The 16,229-nt window shown below is 36.0% G+C and overlaps 1 protein-coding gene across 7 annotated transcripts in view; it reads right to left on the bottom strand.

Moving 5' to 3' along the window:
- UGT2A1 (UDP glucuronosyltransferase family 2 member A1 complex locus) overlaps positions 1-16,229 on the bottom strand; it is a 47,560-nt gene that overhangs the window by 4,109 nt on the left and 27,222 nt on the right. For all 7 annotated transcript variants that reach the window (XM_035293622.3, XM_035293618.3, XM_035293619.3 and 4 more), the window contains 4 exons: positions 9,715-9,863; positions 6,766-6,897; positions 5,681-5,768; positions 5,003-5,222 (listed from right to left, as the gene is read on the bottom strand). In XM_035293622.3, coding sequence (XP_035149513.1) covers positions 5,003-5,222; positions 5,681-5,768; positions 6,766-6,897; positions 9,715-9,863 — 589 coding nt within the window. The remainder of the gene's footprint in view (positions 1-5,002; positions 5,223-5,680; positions 5,769-6,765; positions 6,898-9,714; positions 9,864-16,229) is intronic.

Raw genomic sequence — 16,229 nt, 5'->3', positions numbered from 1 at the left:
TTAAGATCAGAACAGAACTGAAGGAGATAGAACTTAAAAATCCCTTCAAAAAAATCAGTAAGTCCAGGAGATGGTTTTTTGAAAAGACAACAAAATAGATAGACCGCTAGCCAGATTATTAAAAAGGAAAAGAGAGAAGAATCAAATAGATGCAATAAAAAATGATAAAGGGGATATCACCACCGATTCCACAGAAATACAAACTACCATCAGAGATTACTACAAACAACTCTATGCACATAAATCAGTAAATCTAGAAGAAATGAATAAATTCCTGGACACTTACACCCTCCCAAGACTAAACCAGGAAGGAATTGAATCCCTGAATACATCAATAACAAGATCTGAAGTTGAGGCAGCAATTAATAGCCTACCAACTAAAAAAAAGTCCATGACCAGTTGGGTTCACAGCCAATTCTACCAGATATACAAAGAGGAGCTGGTACCATTGCTTCTGAAACTATTTCAAACAATCCAAAAAGAGGGAATCCCCCCTAACTCATTTTGTGAGACCAACATCATTCTGATACCAAAACCTGGCAGAGACACAACTAAAAAGGAAAATTTTAGACCAATATCCATGATGAACATTGATGCAAAAATCTTCAATAAAATACTGGCAAACCAATTGCAACAGAATATTAAAAAGCTTATTCATCATGATCAAGTTGACTTCATCCCAGGGAAGCCAGGCTGGTTCAACACACACAAATCTATAAATGTAATCCATTACATAAACAGAACCAAAGACAAAAACCACATGATTATCTCAATAGATGCAGAGAAGGCCTTCAACAAAATTCAACAGTCATTTATGCTAAAAACTCTCAATAAACTAGGCATTGATGGGACATATCTCAAATTAATGAAAGCTATTTATGACAAACCCACAGCCAATATAATACTGAATGTGCAAAAACTTGAAGCATTCCCTTTGAAAACTGGCACTAGACAAGGGTGCCCTCTTTCACCATTCCTATTCAACATAGTATTGGAAGTTCTATCCAGAGCAATCAGGCAACAAAAAGAAATAAAATATATTCAATAAAGAAAGGAGGATATCAAATTGTCTCTATTTCCAGATGACATGATTGTATATTTAGGAGACCCCATTGTCTCAGCCCCAAATCTCCTTAAGCTGATAAGTAGCTTCAGCAAAGTCTCAGGATACAAAATCAATGTGCAAAAATCACAAGCATTACTATACACCAATAACAGATAAACAGAGAGCCAAATCATGAACAAACTCCCATTCACAATTGCTACAAAGAGAATAAAATACCTAGGAATACAACCAACAAGGGATGTGAAGGATCTCTTCAAAGAGAACTATAAACCACTGCTCAAGGAAATGAGAGGACACAAACAGACGAAAACTCTTTCTAGGCTTCTGTTTAGGAAGATACAATACTGTGAAAATGGCCATGCTGCCCAAAGTAATTTATAGATTCAGTGCTATCCCCATCCAGCTACCATTGACCTTCTTTACAGAACTGGAAAAACCCACCTTAAACTTCATATAGAACCAAAAAAGAGCCCACATAGCCAAGCCACCCTAAGCAAAATAAATAAATAAATAAAATAAAAAATAAAAAGCTGGAGGCACCATGCTACCTGACTTCAAACCATACTACAAAGCTACAGTAATCAAAACAGCATAGTATTGATACCAAAATAGAGATATAGACCATTGGAACAGAACAGAGGCACCAGAAGTAACACCACACATCTACAACACTATGATCTTTGAAAAACCAGACAAAAACAAGCAACGGGGAAAGGATTCCCTGTTTAATAAATGGTGTTGGGGTAACTGGCTAGCCATGTGCAGCAAGATGAAACTGAACCCATTCCTTACACCTTATACAAAAATTAACTTCAGATGAATTAAAGATTTAAACATAAGACCTAACACCATGAAAACCCTAGAAGAAAACCTAGACAATACCATTCAGGGCATAGCAATAGGCAAGGCCATCATGACTAAAACACCAAAAGAAATGGCAACAAAAGCCAAAATTCACAAGTGAAATCTAATTAAACTAAAGAGCTTCTGCACAGCAAAAGAAACTATCATTAGAGTGAACCGGCAACCATCAGAATGGGAAAAAATTTTTGCAATCTACCCATCTGACAAAGGCCTCAACACCAGAATCGACAAAGGAATTAAACAAATTTACAAGAAAAAAACAACCCCATCAAAAAGTGGGTGAAGGGTATGAATAGACATTTTTCAAAAGAAGATATTTATGCAGCCAACAAACACATGAAAAAAATCTCATCGTCACTGATCATTGGAGAAATGCAATCAAAGCCACATTGAGATACCATCTCATGCCAGTTTGAATGGCAATCATTTAAAAACCTGGATACAACAGATGCTGGAGAAGATGTGGAGAAATAGGAACACTTTCACACTGTTGGTGGGAGTGTAAATTGGTACAATCATTGTGGAAGACAGTGTGGTGATTCCTCAAGGATCTAGAACTAGAAATACCACTTGGCCCAGCAATCCCATTACTGGGTACATACCCAAAGGATGATAAATCATTCTATTATAAAGACACATGCACATGTATGTTCACTGTGGCACTGTTTACAATAGCAAAGACTTGGAACCAGCCCAAATGCCCATCAATGCTAGACTGGATAAAGAAAATGTGGCACATATACACCATGGAATACTATGCAGCCATAAAAAAAGATGAGTTCATGTCTTTTGCAGGGACATGGATGAAGGCGGAAACGATCAGTCTCAGCAGACTGACACAAGAACAGAAAACCAACCACTGCACCTTCTCACTCATAAGTGGGTGTTGAACAATGAGAACACATGGACACAGGGAGGGGAACATCATACACCGGGGCCTGTTGCAGGGTGGGAGAGCTAGAGGAGGTTTAGCAGGGGGTGTGAGCACTGGGGAGGGATAACATTAGGATAAATACCTAAGGTAGATGAAGGGGGATGGACACAGCAAACCACCATGGCATGTGTATACCTATGTAACAATCCTGCATGATCTGCACATGTACCCCAGAACTTAAAGTATTATTTTTTTTAAAAAAAAAAGCACCAAATTCTATCTGAGTTAATTTTCTCCTCTACTTCCTGAATCTCAGCCTTCAGGAAAAGTGAATGGACTATTACATCTATCCTTCAAGCTTTGACTGTGCATAAAAAACAATTGAGTCCAATATAGCATAGAAACGAATTTAAAAGCAAACACCAAGACCAAGATACAAAAACAGCTTGATAACCACTGACATATTGAAAAATAAATGAGAACTAAGAATGCAACCAGGCATGATATATAGCCAAAGATGAAGAGATTCAAAGTATTGTAATAGTGGGAGGGTAGTTAATATTATATCAAAATTGAATTATAAAGCAAGAGGCAGTGATAAGGAAATAGGTGAGCTGATGAAATAAGTTGTTAAAAATGACAGCTTAAAGAATTAACAAAGAAATTAGAAACAGCAAGAAATGTTCATGGTAAAAATAATACATTTGCTAATTTGTGAACTATTTGAGACAATCTCAATGAACTAAGAATAGTAAAAATTGATTTGAACAATTAGACAGAAAATAGTAGAGGAAAACATAAAAGAATATTTTATCAGAGGGAAGACTAAACTGGTGCTCCTGAAGTAAAGATAAAAAATGGAAATAAAAGGCATTCTAAGAAATAATACACAGAAAATTAATTTACGAAAAGAAAAACTGGATAATTTTTTCCCTAGATTAACAGTGTTGTAAGGACACAGTATAATTGAAGGAAAACATACAAAATAATTTGAAAGAATACACCATAATTGGGTTTCCGAATTTTAAAAAGTAAAAATTTATTTTTCCAAGCTGAAAAGAAAACAAAAAGATAAAATGGTCAGACAGGACTCATAAATCCTATAGCATCATTTAAACTAGAAGGTCATGAATAATATTTCCACAGGTCTGAAGAAAAAAAGAGAGAGCTAAATATATTATATTCAGACAAAAGTGATTCTTATAACAAAGCAATATGCAAATATTTCTAAACATTATTTCAGAGAATTCAATATCCAAGACTTTATTGAAAGAAAATTCCATGTGAGATAATTGGTCAATAAATAAATCATAAATATTTGGAACAAATTATCTCTAATTCAATGGTGAACACTCAGTCCCTTAAAATATAGGAAAAAGACTAAATAAATATGAGAAAAATAAATGACATAAATATTGGTAAAGTAAAATTAAAATGTAAGTCATAAAAATTTGGAATAAGATAACTTTCAAAGCAGGAGTTCAACTATAAGTGGCTAAAATTAAAACACATCATCAAAAATAAAGACTGAAAATTACACATACATATATCATATTATTTCCTACCTTTGATGAGATCTTTCAGAGAAAAATATAAGACATAAGTATGTGTGTGTGTGTGTGTGTACATAAGCTTGTGTGTATATATGTACATGAAAAATAAGATGCAAGTATATGTATATATACATGTACACACATATATATATACACACATATATATAAACATATACATACACACACCATATACTAAGCTATACATATACATATATATATAAATTATATACTGGTATAGAATGGTATGGAATGGTATATACTCAGTGTTAATAGTTATTTCTAAATGATTTTTACTGGGCATATTATCATTTCAATTTTGTACTTACTAATTAGTTTATAATATGTAAATACTTATTAGTTTATAAGAATAAGCAAATTATTCAGACAACAAATGAGAATTCATATAATCATAGCATTCTTTATTGTGAAAAAATATTGAAAGAATATTTGAAGTCTTAGGTTTTTCTTCTTTTTACGATTTCAGCAAATGACTTCAGCAGTTTGGCAAACGAAACGGATTTTCTATTGATCAGGTTATAGTTGTTATTTAAAAATAATTACGAAAGTATGAAAGAATGAATATTTTCTGGTATTAAATATAACATAATTAATGTAAGATAAATCTTTAAGGGCCTCAGTACTTACGAAGGTTCATTAATGACTGTTCTCAAAGCAATAAGCAAATCCACACTTGTCATTGTGTTTAGGTTCACTTCCACAGCTGCTCCTTTGGCCTTCATGTGAGCAATGTTATCAGGCTGATCAGCAAACATGGGAACTCCCACCATAGGGACTCCATGGTAAATAGCTTCATAGATCCCATTAGTTCCACCATGAGTGATAAAAGCTTTGGTTTTGGGATGACCTAATTTGATGGTGGAGTGAAAAGTGGGTGTGTAATTATAACACATTAGCAGAATTTTAGAGACAGAAGGGGTCAAAAAGCTCCAATATAACACATTAAAGAAGGTTCCGTCTTCTACAAAAGCAGAGAAAATAGGGCATTGCTATCTCAGAAAACTGTCATCTCAGGAAAAGCAGTAATTAATAGTCCTTGTGCTTTGTGGGAATATATTGCTAAGAAGATATCTGAACTGAAAATCAAACTTGAAGTGTGATGAATCTTAACCGAAAATGCCTTTTTGTGAACCAGAGGAAGCATGAATCTATTAAAATTAATAACCAATTATTTAATTATATCTGATTTGAAATTGGGTATCAAATACAATTTTAAATTATTAAAAACTTGTTAAATTTATTCGCTACTAAAAATATACTTGTCTATTGTCCCGCTGTACAGCTTTTCCATCCCCACAGTCTTACCAAGAAGATCATTCTGGGGTATCCAATCATAGAGTTGAGTATTGTTTCCTAATGTAGCTGGTTTCTGTCCTTTGTATCTCCATAAAACCTGTGGAAAATTGTGCTTTAATTTTGCAAGGAAAAACGCAATGAGGACATTTTAAGCTGGTAGAATATTTAGAAATCATTTAGCTAGCTACTTGGAAGTTGGGAATTACATAAGCAGTAGTTTACAAATGTTGAGATATATAGTAGGACTATTTATATCTACCTTTTTGTAAAGTCTTGTATTAATAGTCTATTAAGTATAGTATTATTGTTTTGATATTTATCACTTCAAAGCTTTTGGGAGTGAGATTTTAAGTGAAGAAATAGGACATAAACAGGACCAGTTTAACCAATCACAACATGGAGATGAAAAATCATGAAAACTGTTATGTGTTTTAACCAATACGTAAATATAAAGAGTCCTAGAAAGTTTCATGAACAAGAGTATAAAAAGAATACAAATGCAGAAATGTGTAGATAAAAATTAAGGTTAATTGAATTACATAAATCAGAAAATGCATGTTGTTGGACTATAATATTTGAATTTTAATCATTTTTAGCTAGAGAATATTCAACCTAGAAAGACTAAGTGAATCTAGGCTTCTACTTCTAAACCAAGTGCACTTTGATCGCGTTGTAATAAACCCTAGGCACTTGAATTAATTTTTAGCATAATTTCTCCCTGCTTTGTGTATACACTCTCGCTCTTCCTGGGCTATGGAGCTAACATACTTTAGAACTTTTGAAAATAGTCAGTGGAGAACAAAAAAAAAAATTCAAACAGAAAAAGGTCAGTGGAGGCTTAAATTTTTCATTTCTATTGCGTTAAAACGAAATGACTTCATAAAAGCATCTGTTTTAAAAATAATGCTGAGCTTCAGTAGGCAAATGATTGGTAATATACACAGTTTTAATGTTCTACACAATTTTACTCACAACTATTACTAGTGATACTCAGTGTATAATGAGTTTCAACTTTCATATGGAAAGAGCGTTACTAGCCGCACTGTCTCTCCCATTAGTAAAAATTGGGTACGAGAATCCGAGGCTGTACTGACCTTCTGTGGAATCTGAGCAAGGGCTGAGGCAATAAGATTGGCCTTTTCTTCTGTAAGGTTTTTGACCATTGATCCCAGAGAAAACACCACAACGCCATTTTTACCTGAGCTCTGGATAAATTCTTCCATTTCCTACATACATAACATATTTTCAATTACAAAGATATGGCATCATAGGAAAAAATAAGTTTACTTACCCATTGAAGTAGGTAAAATTAGGAGAGATGTCAGAGAAATCGTTAGACTAGACTGTCTTCTGACATGTAGAAAGATCTAGTATCTATTTTATTATTATTTTTTTTCGAACAGAGTTTTACTCTGTCACCCAGGCTGGAGTGCAGTGGCATGTATCTCTGCTCACTGCAATCTCACCTCCCCAGTTCAAGTGATTCTCACACCTCAGTCTCCTCAGTAGCTGGGACTATAGGCGCATGCCACCATGCCCAGCTAAGTTTTGTCGTTTTTGTAGAAATGGGGTTTCAACATGTTGGCCAGGCTGGTCTCATATTCTGGGACTTCAGTGATCCACCTGCCTCCGTCTTCCAAAGTGCTGGAATCACAGGCATGAGCCACTGTGCCCAGTCAGGTCTATTCTCCTTAAGAGAAAACATGTTTCTGAAATGTGTAACTTAAATGTATAATCAATGGTTACAAGTCCAACCATAGAACCAAAACCATTACAGAAATGAACACTAAATAAGGGACACATCTTCTCATGGTAACTGAAATTGTTACTCCCAAGGCTTAATTTAACCAACCAATAGGGTTGTTTGCAAACTCATAGGAACATTTTTTGGAAGGAAGCCCAATAAAGGATCCTGAGTAAAGCTTTAAAAATTATTAGCATGCCAGTCATATCTAACAGATTATTAATAAATTTACTGGTTCCTGTTAAGCATTCAAGATTATTTTCTAAAGTTTATGCCTTCCCTTATCTGAGAAGAAATTTGTTTAAAATGTCATCTAATAGTAACGTATTTTAGAAGACGATAAAGTGTATCTCCAACTATAATCACAATTGTGCTTATGAGACAGTGCATCTCTGTCTTTCTGATGTATAAACTGCCATAGATGTGATGTTAGCTATGTGCCCTTAATTTGAGCCTTAAAGAAAAAGTGAAATATAAATTTCTCTGCCAGTAAAATTTCCTGGCTCATTACTGGGTTTACATTTGCTAGTTTATGACTAGCAAAATTATTAGGGGAGGGTGATATCTTAAGTGAAAATAGACTTCTATTTTTGGCTTAATGTCGGTAGTATATTTCTGAGGTCCCAGGAATTGATGCTTTGCCATTTTGATTCATCTCCCAAACAGATATTTTTTCATTAAAATAACATGCAAACATACACACACACACAAATATACACACTTACCATACTAAAATGGATTTTTCATATGACAGTCTCTTGTTGCTTTTGTATTCTGTGTACCCAATGATGGGCATAATTATTTCATCAGCAATATAATCCAAGATTAGTATTTATATTTCCCAAAGTCTATATCATTATTTAAGTTGATTGAATATGTAATGGAGGAATGTTTGCTGTTGTAAAATATGGCTGATTTGTCTTTGTGAAATTGTGAGTGTGTGTGTGTGTGTTTGTGTAAAAAGTGGTTTTGGGAGGAAAAATATGATAGTGTGGCATGGGCTGTTATCCAGTGATCTATGGACATGTCATGTGTATTTCTTTCTTTATTTATATATTGATACATTATCTCCTATGAGGAACATTCACTAGAGCTTGCCTGCAGCCTAACTTGACAGGTAAGAAAACACTGAAATAAAATTTTCAGAATCCTAAAATAAAAGCTTAAACTTAAATATGTATTTTGCCATAAACAGAAATTTAGTACTGTTCTGGGAATCTGCAACTTTCTGAAAAGATTATGTTTGTTTGTGTGTACATCAAATAAATAATAACCTGTTTCCTCACTCCCTATCGATAGTTAAATACATTGTTCCTACCACGTTTACCTATATTCTATTTTGCTTCTCAACACTTTTTCTGTATAACATTTCTGATATTCCATATTTCCTCTCTGAAGACTTCATGTTATGGCATACAATTTCTTTTTCATGTCATAAAAACCTGACACCATATTTATAAAGAACCAATACAATATTTGAGTATCTCAGTTTTATAATATCTAATTTATGCCGATGAATCTGAATCTATTTCCAGTGTGTTATGCTGGGATTTACACTTTGTACTACCTAAAGGATTTCTAGAAATTAATGAAAATCTCTTTGGTTCCTTAAAATAAACAGGTCAAAAACTACAATCACCATTGTCAACGCAAAAGAGTTTTTTCACCAATTGTTTCCTAACAGTAGACGTCACAACTATCCAATAAATTCTCAAGATTAAAACTTAAGAGCTCTGCCTCATTTCATTGTCTTCCTTCAATAATGACCTCTTTTTATTATTAAATAACTTAAATTTATTGTTATTTTTTATTTATTTTTTAAATTTTATTTATTATACTTTATGTTCTGGGGTACACATGCAGATTGTGCAGACTTCTTACTCACCAAATTCTATGGAATTCACTCAAGAGTTTTCATGAAAACATCTTTATCTGTCAAGAAATTTGGTAAATGTCCCTGTTCAAAATGCTATGTGGCTTGTTAAGAAGACTATGGCAGTCTCCCTAGTAATTTCTATGATCTGGTTTTCTGTCCCTCCAGATCCAGTATCAAGGTATAGAGACACTGCTATCTGTAAGACACAACTAGAATGATTTTACTCTTCAGTTCAAATTGTCAATACAAATTCCAAAACACCTAATATCACCTGTAGGAGAAATCTATCATGAGGAAAATAGACGTGGAGTAGCAAACTGAAATGTCCAGCAGCATTTATTTGTTATTGAGGCTATAAACTTTAAAAGAAAATTAGGTATTTTATTATAAGGAACATAAAATCCTCCACTGTTGTGGACCTACCTTAGGTAAAGGTTTGGCAGGTTTGCAGTGCAATCCTCCAACGAACTCAAAATTAGGTAAGTATGGACGAGGAAATTCAAAATCCCAATATGTTCTGATTAACCAAATTTCAGCTTTCCCCATAGTCTCACATAATGTAGTGGGTTTTCCTGGAGAAAATAAAAAAAGTTGAATGGGGGAAATTAGCATATGTGTTTGCTGAGGAAAAAAAGTATCAGTAATTTCCTGACAAGCTATTAAGAAAAAAATCAATTAGGTTTTCTAGAATACATCATATCTACATATTAAGAGGAAGGAGAAATTAAACAGGAAGGATGGAAGGAGAGAAGAAAGGAAGGGAGGAGGGAGGGAGGAAATCAAGGAAAAGGGAGAATAAAGGAAGAAAGAGATAGAAAGAAAGAGAGAGAAGGTAAGAAGGAGAAAGGGAAGAAAAGAGAGAGTAGAATGGAACCTGGGAAAGGAATGAAGGAGAGAAAAATTTTAGTTAGTGAAAAAGAAGTAATGTGTGTCATTTCACTATAATAAATCCATCAAAATTAAACTACAGCTAACATTCATTTTCTCTCTCCAATTGAATGGCAGATAATTTAAAGACAGCAGATTTGGAGGCATTGTTAGCATGCCTCTCCCACTTGAAAAGACAATATAGTGAGTAGAGATTCATACTGTGAATTTTTTTTACAAGAAGCAACACAGGAACTTTACAGAAAGAACAAAAGTAACTATAAACCCTTTGAAAAAAGTGGTGGGGAGCAACCGATCATGTGAACCAGGCGAAAAACTATGAGTTTCCAGAGTGTGGGTGGAGATTAACTGCCTCTGGGATATATACTTCTACTGGGAAACCTGGAAATCCAGACCATGGGGAAATGCCTTAACCCTGCCCAGTACTGGTGCTGCTTTAAACAGTGGGAAATAGATGAGAAAGAGCAGCATCTGGACATGGTTTGTGTGCACTCCCAGACTCAGCAGGGACAGAGGGAAGTCACTCCTAATCCTGTGTCACAAGGGGCCTTGCAGAAGTCTGCCAGCTAACTCAGGTGTGGTCACAGGTTGAGAGAAGCTCCCAGTAAATAAACTGAGAATAACAATAAAATCTTGAGTGGGGACAAACCCCCTTTGAATAGGAGGTGTGCTATAGCCACAGGCACAGGAGATGAACACCCCAGCTTCAGAGGAGCATGGCCTGAAAGCCGCACTTTCCATCTCAGTGGATGTGTTAGGCTGTTCTCTCATTCCTATGAAGAAATACTTGAAACTGAATAACATATTTTAAATAAGAGGTTTAATTGGCTCATGGTCCCACAGGCTATACAGGAAGCATAGTATCTTTTGCTTCTGGAGAAGCCTCAGAAAGCTTCTAATTATGGCAGAAGGCAAGGGGGCAGCAGATTGTTTTGCACGATAGGAGCTGCAGCAAGAGAGAGAGTGAGGGGAAAAGGACTATACGCTTTAAAAAAAACAGATCTCAAGGCCAGCGCAGTGGCTCACACCTGCCATCCTAGCACTTTGGGAGGCTGAGGCAAGTGGATCACGAGATCAGGAAATGGAGACCATCCTGACCAATATGGTGAAACCCTGTCTCTACTAAAATACAAAAAAATTATGCGGGTTTGGCGGCATGCACCTGTAGTCCCAGCTACTTCAGGAGGCTGAATCAGGGGAATTGCTTGAACCTGGGAGGTGGAGGTTGCAGTGAGCCGAGATCATACCACTGCACTCCAGCCTGGCTACAGAACAAGACTCTGTCTCACAAAAAAAAAAAAAACAAAAAAAAAAAACCCCAGATCTCATGATACCTCACCACTATCACAAGAACAGTACCAAGGGAGGATGGTGCTAAATCATTCATAAATACTCTACCCCACGATCCAGTCCTCTCCAACCAGGCCCCACTTCTAACACTGGGGATTACAATTTGACATAAGATTTGGGCAGGGACACAGATCCAAACCATATCAGTGGGGAAGGCTTATGACCTGGAGCAGTTTTGAGTTTTGAGAGGAGTGTGCCTGGAATCCAGTTACCTGCTGCTAGTGAAACAATGCAAATGTGAAACCTGCCTTGCCAAGTATGTGGGAGGAGGTGAGGTTTATTTCCTGCTGATACACATACTCCCCATGTAGATTCTTCTGTGCAGCAGAGGCAGCTGCACTTCTCCCTGGAACATTACTACAGCAGCCCGAGAGCTTCTCTCTGACCCTCATTGTGACCACTGCTTGCATCTACATAGGGAGAGCCAGAACACAGACTTGGCTGACCCAGCCTCCACCTGTCCTTGCCCCTGAACCTGCTCTGGAAGCTTAACAGAAAGGACAGAGTACCTTCCCTGGGTAACATAAGGCAAGCACAAAACTCACTTCTACCACTACAGCTGGAGCTGTTTTGCAAGTGCCACCTCATGGTTAGAGGCCAACTGGCGTAGTCCATAACAGCATCTGCAGGCAGAATAACACAGCACCAGGAAGGAAAAAAACTTGTGCATGACCTCAACTATCACTATTGCCAGCATCATTTTGGGTAACCAGAAGGTCCTGAGTTTGTTCATGTGCCAAAACATTACTAGTACAGCTGGCATTTGAGAAAGTTAATACGCTAAGGCTAATAACCAAGGAATCTCACAAAGTCTATATAGCTGCCCTGCCACCTCTGCCATAGCTGGTGCTGGTATCCACTGCTGGAGACTAGAGGACAGGTCACATCACTTGATCACTTGCAGACATTCCCTAGCACCAGCCTGGAGTGTGACGGCTTCACTGGGTGGCTAGATTTAGAGGAGCAGCAGCATTCATAGTAGTCTAGCCCTCAGAGACTCCTCTCTTAGGCAAAGGAAGAGCACCCCACACCCATGCAACTTGAGAAGTTAAATGGCAGAGTAAAAGTAAGAAAACCTGAATAATTAATATAATAGAGAAAAAATATATTATTGGAATGGAAATCAAATTAGAAGTTTATCGTACTCAAAAATAGATAATGTTAAACTTAAATATGATTATCTCACTAAATCTGGTAACATGTTAAAAAAAGATATGAGAAAGTTGGACTCATTATAGTAATGAAATTATTGCTTAAAATTGAAAATAAGTAAGTTCCCCTAATTAAAATGTAAAAAGAGAAAAATCCTATCATTTCAAGGAATAAAAAACTCAACAGTTGTTCAAAATCTTAAAATCCTATTAGTAAATTACACGTGGGAAAGACTCAAAAGAAAAAACTTTATGTTAAAATAGTAAGAGCTTATCAAGATGAGAAAAAATCAATGATATATACTAATGATAACTTTAATTCAACACTTTACATTTTAATTCAATATTTTACACTACTGCAGTTAAACAAGAAAAACAATTTTTATACTAAAAAAGATTAGTTCTATCTATCTATCCATCTGTATAACTATCTATCTGATATCATGTTATGTGGCAAATCCAAATTAATATATAGATAAATCTTCAAAACGAACATGAAAAGTTGTAATTTTGCTGAATGCAAAACCATAACATAGCAACTGCAATTACTGTGCATAAGTACATAAAAATTTAATTTAAAATTTAAATTTCCACTGAAAAACTTGAAATGATTTTAATAAAAGTTACATAATCTATTTAAGTTTAGAATTATAAAATTATATTAAAACCAATAATAGAAAAGTAAATGGAGCTAACATGTTCACAGATAACACAAAATTCATAAAGATGTCCATTCTCTAAAATCAATCTGTAGATTAATTATAAATCTTAGGAAGATCAGTATCTATAGACTAATTATAAATCAAATCTATAGATTCAAAATAAAGCTATAGATTAATTATAAATCTTGTTAAAGGTCAGGAGTTCAAGACCAGCCTGGACAAGATGGTGAAACCCCATCTCTACTAAAAATACAAAAAATTTAGCCAGGCATGGTGGCGTGGTGGCAGGCCCATAATCCTAGCTACTTGGGAGGCTGATGCAGAGAATAGCTTGAATCCGGGAGGAGAAGCTTGCAGTGAGCTGAGATCATGCCAGTACACTCCAGCCTGGGCAAAAAAATCACAACTTGGATCATGAGGTCAAGAGTTCAGGACCAACCTGGCCAATATGGTGAAACCCTGTCTCTACTAAAAATACAAAATTAGCCAGGTGTGGTGGCACATGCCTGTAATCCCAGCTTCTTGAGAGGCTGAGGGAGGAGAATCCCTTGAACCCAGGTGGAGGAGGAGGCTACAGTAAGCCGGGATCATGCCATTGCACTCCAGTCTGGACAGCAAGAGTAAAACTCCATCTCAAAAAAAAAAAAAAAAATTGTATATTCAAGCCTGACTGTATTTGAAGATAGGCCCTTTAGAGATAATTCAACTTAAAATAGTTCAAGGGTGGGGCTCTAATCTATTATGACTGGAGACCTTCTAAAAACAGGAGGTAACACCAGGAATGCCCGTATGCAGAGGAAAGGCTATAGGAGAACACATGATGGTGGCTGTCTGCAAGCCCAGAAGAAACAGTCTCTCAGACCATAGTGCGATCAAATTAGAACTCAGGATTAAGAAACTAACACAGAACCATGCAACTTCATAGAAACTGAACAACTGGCTCTTGAATGTTGACTGGATAAACAATGAAATGAAGGCAGAAATAAAGTTGTTCTTCAAAACCATTGAGAACAAATACACAATGTACGAGAATCTCTGGGACACATTTAAAGCAGTGTCTAGAGGGAAATTCACAACAATAAATGCCCACATGAGAAGCAAGAAAAGATCTAAAATCGACACCCTATCATCAAAATTCAAAGAGCTAGAGGAGCAAGGTTAAAAAAAAAAAAAAAAAAAAAAAGCCAGACGTGGTGGCTCACGCCTATAATTCCAGCACTTTGGGAGGCCAAGGCGGGTGGATCACGAGGTCAAGAGATCGAGACCATCCTGGTCAACAAGGTGAAACCCCGTCTCTACTAAAAATACAAAAAATTAGCTGGGCATGGTGGAGTGCGCCTGTAGTCCCAGCTACTCAGGAGGCTAAGCAGGAGAATTGCTTGAACCCAGGAGGCAGAGGTTGCGGTGAGTCGAGATAGTGCCATTGCACTCCAGCCTGGGTAACAAAAGTGAAGCTCCAACTCAAAAAAAAAAAAAAAAAAACCTCAAAAGCTATCAGAAGACAAGAAATAACTAAAATCAGAACAGAACTGAAGGAGATAAAGACAAAAAAAAACTCTTCAAAAAATTATAAATTCAGGAGCTGGTTTTTTGAAAAGATCAACAAAATAGACTGCTAGCCAGATTAATAAAAGAGGAAAGAATCAAATAGATGAAATTAAAATGATAAAGGAAATATCACCACTGATTCCACAGAAATACAAACTACCATCAGAGATTATTACAAACAACTCTATACACATAAGCCAGTAAACCTGGAAGAAATGAATAAATTCCTAGACACTTGCACTCTCCCAAGCCTAAACCAGGAAGAAGTTTAAACCCTAAATTGACCAATAACAAGGGCTGAAGTTGAGGCAGCGGTTAATAGCCTACCAAACATAAAAAGCTCAGGTCCAGATGGGTTCACAGCCATATTCTACCAGATATACAAAAAGGAGCTGGTACCATTCCTTCTGAAACTATTCCAAACAATCCAAAAAGAGGGAATCCTCCCCAAATCATTTTATGAGACCAACATCATCCTGATACCAAAATCAAGCAGAGACTCAACAAAAAAAGAAAACTTCAGGCCAATATCCATGATGAACACAGATGCAAAAATCTTCAATAAAATACTGGCAAACCGATTGCAACAGCATATCAAAAAGCTTATCCATCATGATAAATTAGGCTTCATCCTGGGGATGCAAGGCTTATTCAACATACGCAAGTCTACAAATGTAATCCGTCACATGAACAGAACCAAAGACAAAAACCACTTGATTATCTGAATAGATACAGAGAAAGCCTTCAACAAAATTCCACAGCCCCTTATGCTAAAAACTCAATAAACTAGGTATCAATGGGATGTATCTCAAAATAGTAAAAGTTATTTATGGCAAACCTGTAAATGACTTTTATTATTCAGCCAATATCATACTGAATGGGCAAAAACTGGAAGCATTCCCTATGAAATCTGGCAGTAGACAAGGATGTCCGCTCTCACCACTCCTATTCAATATAGTATTGGAAGTTCTAGCCAGAGCAATCAGGCAAGAAAAGAAAATAAAGGGCATTCAATTAGGAAAGGAGGAAGCCAAATTGTCTCTATTTGCAGAGGACATGATTGTATATTTAGAAGACCCCATCCCATCATCTCAGCCCAAAATCTCCTGAAACTGATAAGCAACTTCAGCAAAGTCTCAGAATACAAAATCAATATGCAGAAATCACAAGCATTCCTATACACCAATAACAGAGAGACAAATCATGAGCGAACCCCCATTCACAATTGCTACAAAGAGAGTAAAATACCTAGGAATACAACTAACAAAGGATGTAAAGGATCTTTACATTCGAAATTGCCTTCTGTATATATGGCATCTATAATCAATGACAATAGAGT

The sequence above is a fragment of the Callithrix jacchus genome, chromosome 3, assembly GCF_049354715.1.
Source record: "Callithrix jacchus isolate 240 chromosome 3, calJac240_pri, whole genome shotgun sequence".
NCBI classification, from domain to species: Eukaryota; Metazoa; Chordata; class Mammalia; order Primates; family Cebidae; genus Callithrix; species Callithrix jacchus.
This window is presented reverse-complemented; position numbering and strand designations above follow the sequence as displayed.